Source organism: Echinococcus granulosus (genome assembly GCF_000524195.1).
Source record: "Echinococcus granulosus chromosome Unknown EG_S00002, whole genome shotgun sequence".
NCBI lineage: Eukaryota > Metazoa > Platyhelminthes > Cestoda > Cyclophyllidea > Taeniidae > Echinococcus > Echinococcus granulosus.
The window spans coordinates 248,018-255,043 of NW_020170382.1; the positions used below are offsets into that span (position 1 = coordinate 248,018).

At 43.9% G+C, this 7,026-nt stretch overlaps 1 protein-coding gene across 1 annotated transcript; it reads left to right on the forward strand. All coding sequences in view use genetic code 11, as the record gives it.

The window, feature by feature from the left end:
• Positions 1-903: 903 nt before the first annotated feature.
• Positions 904-6,703, forward strand: EGR_00425 (Stress-70 protein; the record flags this gene model as incomplete). Its single annotated transcript, XM_024489674.1, has 8 exons — positions 904-942; positions 1,201-1,618; positions 1,695-1,875; positions 1,918-2,164; positions 2,232-2,534; positions 4,391-4,663; positions 5,518-5,970; positions 6,569-6,703. The coding sequence occupies 8 exons, from the start codon at positions 904-906 to the stop codon at positions 6,701-6,703; spliced, it is 2,049 nt and encodes a 682-aa protein (XP_024355671.1).
• Between the last annotated feature and the right edge of the window lie 323 nt (positions 6,704-7,026).

Consider the following 7,026-nt stretch of genomic DNA (forward strand, 5'->3'; position numbering starts at 1 on the left):
CCAACTTAGCTCAACACAGCATCAACTGCATTTTAACTACTATTATGTCGCTATTTTCTGATTTTAAATAAATTAAGATGACATCCTCATCATTGGCAAATGTCAATGATGGCACAATGTGATAATTAACGGTCTTGTGCTGGCGTTCAAACAACCCACAGTCACCACAGGCCAAAGTGTTATGGAATTTTAATATTACCACTTATTTAAGAGTTAGAAGGCTACCACCATTGCAAGGAAGCCATCCACAGAGTTTAATAACAACTTGGAAAGATGTAAATACACCTGCATTCATACACCTGGCTAAAACATCAAATCACCACATTATAATTACATTGCATAGGCTCTCTTCTAACCTCCAATTTTGGTAGAGATACTTATTTACTCCGCCAATGCATCTTCGTCGAGCGGACAGGTCTCTAGGGCACTCCATTGGCCCCAAGCCTTACCGACCACAAATGCATTTATTCTACCTTAGCATCTTCATTAGTCGATAGAGAGTCCCAAGGCGTTATATTTTAACTACAGTTCTAATGATTTACACCAAATATTTGCGTTCCTATGCCTGAAAATCCTTTAAGTTTATTAAGAGTTAGATCAACTAGGTAACCCCTTTAGTGCATAGAGGCTTTTCAATGATATGTAATAACATTCATTTAAAAACTTTACGTACATTCCTTTACCATGGAATTGTTAAACCCACAAGTACTTGTACAAAGGCAGGTGAAACAGTTTTTTAAAGAACTCCTGATGTTTTACGCATGCCTCTGCTTCCAACCAAATCGTTTTTTATTTCTGTTGATTTAAATTGCTAATCACTTCGGCGTTGTCGACGTTCCTTATTTCCGTTAGCTTAATTTAGCACACCAGTGCGTGGTCTCAAGGTTGTCTGCGCAGTCTATAATGGTGTTGGGATTCTCTAAGCTCAATCTCCTCGGTCTTGTAAGTTAGCACTTTTCCCTCCAAATTTTGTGTTCCAAGGTAGCAGTTCTTGGACTGCATACTTGTGAAGTAGTCATTTTAGTGGTCTGTCTTGGGAAGATTTGGGGTGTAGCATCCCTTGAGCAATCTGTCAAAGTATGGTGTAAATGCTAAGTGTTTGCTTATGTTTGGGATGTAAATTTATTGCTGGTTTGTATTCAAACAGCAAGTCTACAATAGAGGTGCTCTGCTCATACATCTGAATTAAATTTCATTTAGTTCCAGGCGTTCCATCGGCTGTCTGTTAAATATTCGGCATTTGTTGGGATTGATTTGGGGACAACCAATTCGTGTGTGGCCTACCTGGATAATAGAAGACCCCAGGTGATCCCAAATGCCAATGGCTCTCGTACTACTCCTTCAGTGGTTGCCTTCGTGAATGGAAACAACCCGTCAGTTTTAGTTGGCAACCCAGCCAAGCGTCAGGCCATGGCTAATGTAAAGAACACAATTTTTGCCGTCAAACGCCTAATCGGCAGGCAATTCAATGATAATGATATTCAACATGATCTGTACCGTCTGCCTGTTGATATCAGGGAGTCATCAAATGGCGAGGTTCAGTTTGTTATCGGTGATAAGAGATACACGCCCAGTGAAATTTCAGCTTACATCCTGCGGGAGATGAAATCAATTGCAGGTGGGTTTTCTCCAGCATCCAGTGCCCACCTTACAGTAACTAAATTCCCACTAATGATTTCTGTTACTTTCCTCAGAAAACTACCTTCGTTGTGAGGTGAAAGATGCTGTCATAACAGTGCCCGCTTATTTCAACGATGGTCAGCGTCAGGCCACTAAAGAAGCTGGTGAATATGCTGGTTTGACAGTGCATCGAATAATCAACGAACCCACCGCAGCCGCTCTCGCCTACGGTATCGATAAGAGCGAGGATAAAGTGTAAATTACGTACCTACTTTTGTGACACTTCACTTCGACTAGTGTTGCTGTTTACGACCTCGGAGGGGGAACCTTTGATATATCTCTCCTAGATTTAAGCAAGGGTGTCTTTGAAGTCCGATGCACCAACGGAGATACTCTTCTTGGAGGAGAGGACTTTGACAATCTCCTTGTTGCTCATATAGTCGATAAAATCGGTACTAGGTATGTTGGTGACGATCTCTCAGCTCTTCAGCGGATTAAAGAGGCCGCGGAGGAGGCAAAAATCGCTCTCTCGGCGGAAACTCAGGTGGAAACCATCTCTTTTCCTTCTTTTATTTATTTAGTACCAGTAAGAATTATTTTTTCCTCTTTAGACTACTATCAATCTGCCCTTTATATCCGTCAACGAATCTGGTCACCCGATACACTTCGAGATGAAACTCTCGCGAGGGGAATACGAGACACTGGTAGGAGATCTGGTAAAACGGACCATTGGACCGTGTGAACAGGCTCTGAATGATGGGGAAGTGTCAAAGACAGAGGTCAGTGAGGTCATTCTCGTCGGAGGCATGACTCGGATGCCGATTGTAGAGGAGACGGTGCGACAAATTTTTGGAAAGGAGCCCTGTAAAGGTGTTAATCCGGATGAGGCTGTTGCGCTTGGTGCTGCTATTCAGGTATATCCCCACATGACCTTTAAGTGCTCAAAATTAACAAAACACATTAGATTTTCCCGTCCTAATGCTTACTTGCCATTGGTTTTTTAAATACGTATTTTTTTTTTTACCTCGAGAGCCGCGTTTTTTGCCATGTCTTAACAAGATTGCTGATATACTTACTGTCCCTACGGGAAGTTAATAAACATGGGAGCGTGTAAGATCAGGACCCTCAGCATAATGGCACAGCTTATGTGGAAAAGTAAAATGGATTGGTATCCTTACTAATCAATCACGTTTAATTTCGCTTGGTGAGTCCCAAATGTATGGTAATTGTACTTCGCCAGTTTTTCAAAAATTCGAATGAATAATGCTGATGTAGCTAGATTCCGAATCGAATATTTATTTTCTCAGCATGGCCAAATCATTCCATAGTAGCCTACTTCACTTCGTTGTTAAATCTGGGATGCAAACTTCTCCTGGCATCCGTCGTGCTTCGACTCCCCGAAATTGCAAGTGGTCATGGATGGTTGTGTTGTGTTCTGCAAACAATGCTCGAACTGCATACTGAAACTCAAAACTACCGGCTTTGAAGCAACACCTCCATATTGATGCATGAAACTGGTCATGAACGATACCCGAGACTTCTTGACACATGTTGGAATCGTGGACCACGAGTGCAGACTTTTCCTAGTGGAGCCTTTAACTAATGACCATTTCAAATTGCTCATTTTCATATGCATTCCTTAGTCAGCCAAAGTTGTAAATATTCGGCTAGGTCTGCCGAATCGGCTAGAACAGTATCTTAAAATTACACCCATTACGACCACTGGCGACTACCGACGTTTGGTAAATCTAGATCATGACGCCATTTTGGTACAGTCTAGGGACCAAAGCCGTTCCGAGATGCACGCAGTGTCTTGATCCGATCAATCTGGTCCGTTAAAATCTGGTCCGCATCCTGACTCTATGGCTACGAAGACTCCTCTATATCTCTACAGGCACCGCGACGCCTGACACTGGCAGATTTTGTCCTCATTGGTGTCACTGGCGGAAAACCTTTGGCTACGAGGGTGGGTACCGTCCGGCACTAATGAGGAAAGGTAACGAGGTAGAAGCAGGGCAGAGAAAGTCACGCACGCAGTGTGGTGACCATTTTCCAACTGTTCTACCCAATACGACTACAGCTGAACACCGTCTCAAATATTACCATATTTTCAGAGAAGCTATGCTGACGGCTTACTAAACCGTTGGTCTATCACATCGCTTGTATCGTCATCGCTGCTTACAGTGGTCAACTGGAATTATACTTACAGCTACATTGTGCGTCCCTCCGTGGTACATCATTTGCTGGAGTATGCTACACCCCCCAAGGCCACTCTCACCTGTGTCCACCGTTTTCTCAGGTAGATTCGTCTTGTGTGTACTTCCTTTATTCAAAAAGTGCGTGTCGATCAGATGTCCAGGATCGCGAAGGTTTGACTGCTGTTGGCTAGACTGAGCACCCCATCGTCGTACTGTGCTCGAATTCTTCCGTACAGACGTATATCCTGGCGTTTTACGTCTTCGTTTATCAAGACGACAGACAACAATGGTAGCGGGTGCACGAAATGGCATATGGTGAACTTTTCTGTAAACGGTGTGTGGACTGGCTTAACAACCATTGGGTGTAATGCAGCCGTGACAGGGTCTATTGTTCTAGTTGTGAAATTGAAAATATGAGTTTGACTTATGCCCCTGTCACAGTAATTTCTATTCATCTAGCAAACTTTCACCTCCGACTTAAAGGTCAATGCCGTCGACTAGCCATTCCACTTTGTAGTCAGCTGCCGGCAGTGTTAAAATTACCCCTTTTTCACCCACTTTTTCGCTGACAGGCGGGCGTGTTAGCGGGGGTGGTAGAAGATGTGCTGCTGTTGGACGTGACGCCACTCTCGCTGGGGATTGAGACGCTAGGGGGTGCGATGGCTCGCCTTCTCGTGCGCAACACTGCAGTGCCCGCGCGGGTAACGCAGGTCTTCTCCACCGCAGTGGACGGTCAGACCAAGGTAGAGATCAACATCTACCAGGGCGAACGTGAATTGGCGCGGGACAATAAGTTGCTGGGCAACTTTATACTGGCAAGTGTCATGAAGCCCCTCTCTCTGCATGTATGTGCGTAGTATCTAGGACAGGTGGCATCGAATTACTTTGAAAAGAGCGGATCTTTCTGCTTTGACCGTAGAACCGATCTTACCATTTTGAGATTGATTCATTACGTCAAGATGGGAAGAAGTCATATCCTTGAGAATCGTGAGGAATTGCACGTTTCTATCGGTTAGTTTGATTGAAGATTGATGTTGCAAGAACATTCTGTCATGTTTAACGTCATGAGTATCGGAACGCTTGGTTTATCCTCACATCAACTAGGAAGAGAAAGTTATGATAGAAGACCCAAGACACTAACAGACAGTAGAAGAAAAGTTTCATATACTATCGATTTGTCCTTCACCTCCTTTACCTCTTCATGTATAAGGTCTCATACGTTTCATACTGTTTTCTGAGTGACTTGTTGAGAAATGCTCTTTACGTTCCAACCTTTGTTAAGCAAAAGTTCATGTCATTGGTTATCCTCATTTACTACTCCATTACTTCCAAGGCACCATATCTTCCTCGGGAGACTATGTGGTGGACTGCAGACGCAGTTACCCGCTACGAATTCCCACTGAAGGCCAACCAAGGCCTACGGCTGAGGTTTGCTTGCTCAATACAACGCCACTGTAAGGTGTGCAAAAAGACCTTTCCTCTCTTTTCGAGAAACACCAGGATTGGTCAATCGGTGGGACTAAAGTCGTTTTCCTCTTATGAGTCAATGAAAGACCCTGTGTCTCAAATCGCCACAAAATCAGCCAATAAGAGGAGTTGTAGTTTAAGATGGAAGTGAGAGGAGGGTATATGTGTCTTAGCTTTCGCGTTTGTACATTTTGTAAACCTGTTTACTTCATATCTATTCGTCTTCACACAGGTCGACATCCCGCCCCAGCCACGTGGTGTGCCTCGCATCGAGGTGACCTTCGACATTGACGTCAATGGCATTCTTAATGTCTCGGCGCGTGATCAGCGTACCGGCAAGGAGCAGCGTCTCGTCATCAATTCCTCCACCGGCTTGTCCGCGCAAGCGGTTCGGGAGACGCTGGCGGTGGCGGAGAGCCACGCTGCACAGGATCGAAGGCGTCGAGACGTCATCGAGGCCTCCAGGGGTCTGCGCAGGCTCGCTGAGGATGTGATTTCTAAGGTGACTGAATTTGGCGACCGATTGCCCGCGGTTGAGGCTAAGGTAGTGATGCACTTCTGTCAAGAGGACGTTCTTGCTCGTGTGGAGGAATTGAAGACAGCAGAGGCCTTGGAGGAGTTGAGGCATCTTAATGAGGACCTCCAGAAGCGAGCGCTAGATCTCTTCCAGAAGTCTGTTCGTAAGGTGGGCTAACTCCTAGATGGTCAATCAGGAATGCTCTTTGTTTTGATGGTAATTTGTTGGGTGACACGAATCCCTGTAATTTTTATCCTTATTATGACCATCATCTCATGGATTATCACAGTAAACTGCTTCAAATAGTTTTCGCACACTCTCTGTGATGATGAGTATAGCACAAGGTAATGTTGTTCATTTAGCTCAATTAGTTGAAAATTCAATTGTTTGGTTCTAATTTACCTACCATTTTGTCTTTTTTTGTAGACAAAGGGAAAATCCAATGGGACGCCTCATTAGCGGCAGTCCTTTTCATATGAACTAGTTTTCTTAGGCTGTTATGCAGCATGCTTGTACTAATTTCATGCTACTATTTAAATTTTTATCCTTCGGAATTGTATACTGATTCTCCGTTTGGGGTTTCCTACTGGTGAGAAACTGATTAACTTCTTAGCTGTGACATCCTGAGAAGTCTAAATTGAATGAACTCGTTTTTCCCCCCGGATGTTGGTATAAGTCAATCAAACGTGTCAGCGTAATTTTTGTTTTTACTATTCTACTCGTTGAAATAACCACTAGCTACAATCTCTAATCTGCCGCCAATGAGACAAACTTGCTGCGAATTCCACTTATGCACACTGTCTTGCCCCTCGATGCAAATAGCCTGGCTCTGACGGCGGATCATTGCGGAAATGTGGGTGTCGGGCGATATCTCCGTCCTTTCTATCTCTCTCAGAGTTAAGATGAAAACTCTACGAATTGGTTGATTCGACATTTAACAAGAAAAAGGCAATTGGAAAATCACAGTGTATTTGTGTTTAGATGACAATCATGCGATTCCTGCCGATTTCCGCAAACAAGCTCTGATGTCTTTTTTCACAGGTCATCAGTAATCTAAAATAGCAAAAAAGGAACTTCTGTTTATAAACATTTGTCAACATGGGTTTAGCGACTGTTACATGAACCGAGTGCGGACGTCTTTAGTGTGGTCATCACGTTGTTAACACGGTCCAATTTTGAATGACAAATTCCTCTCTCTGTTTTGAAGTTGATACAAAGGAGTAC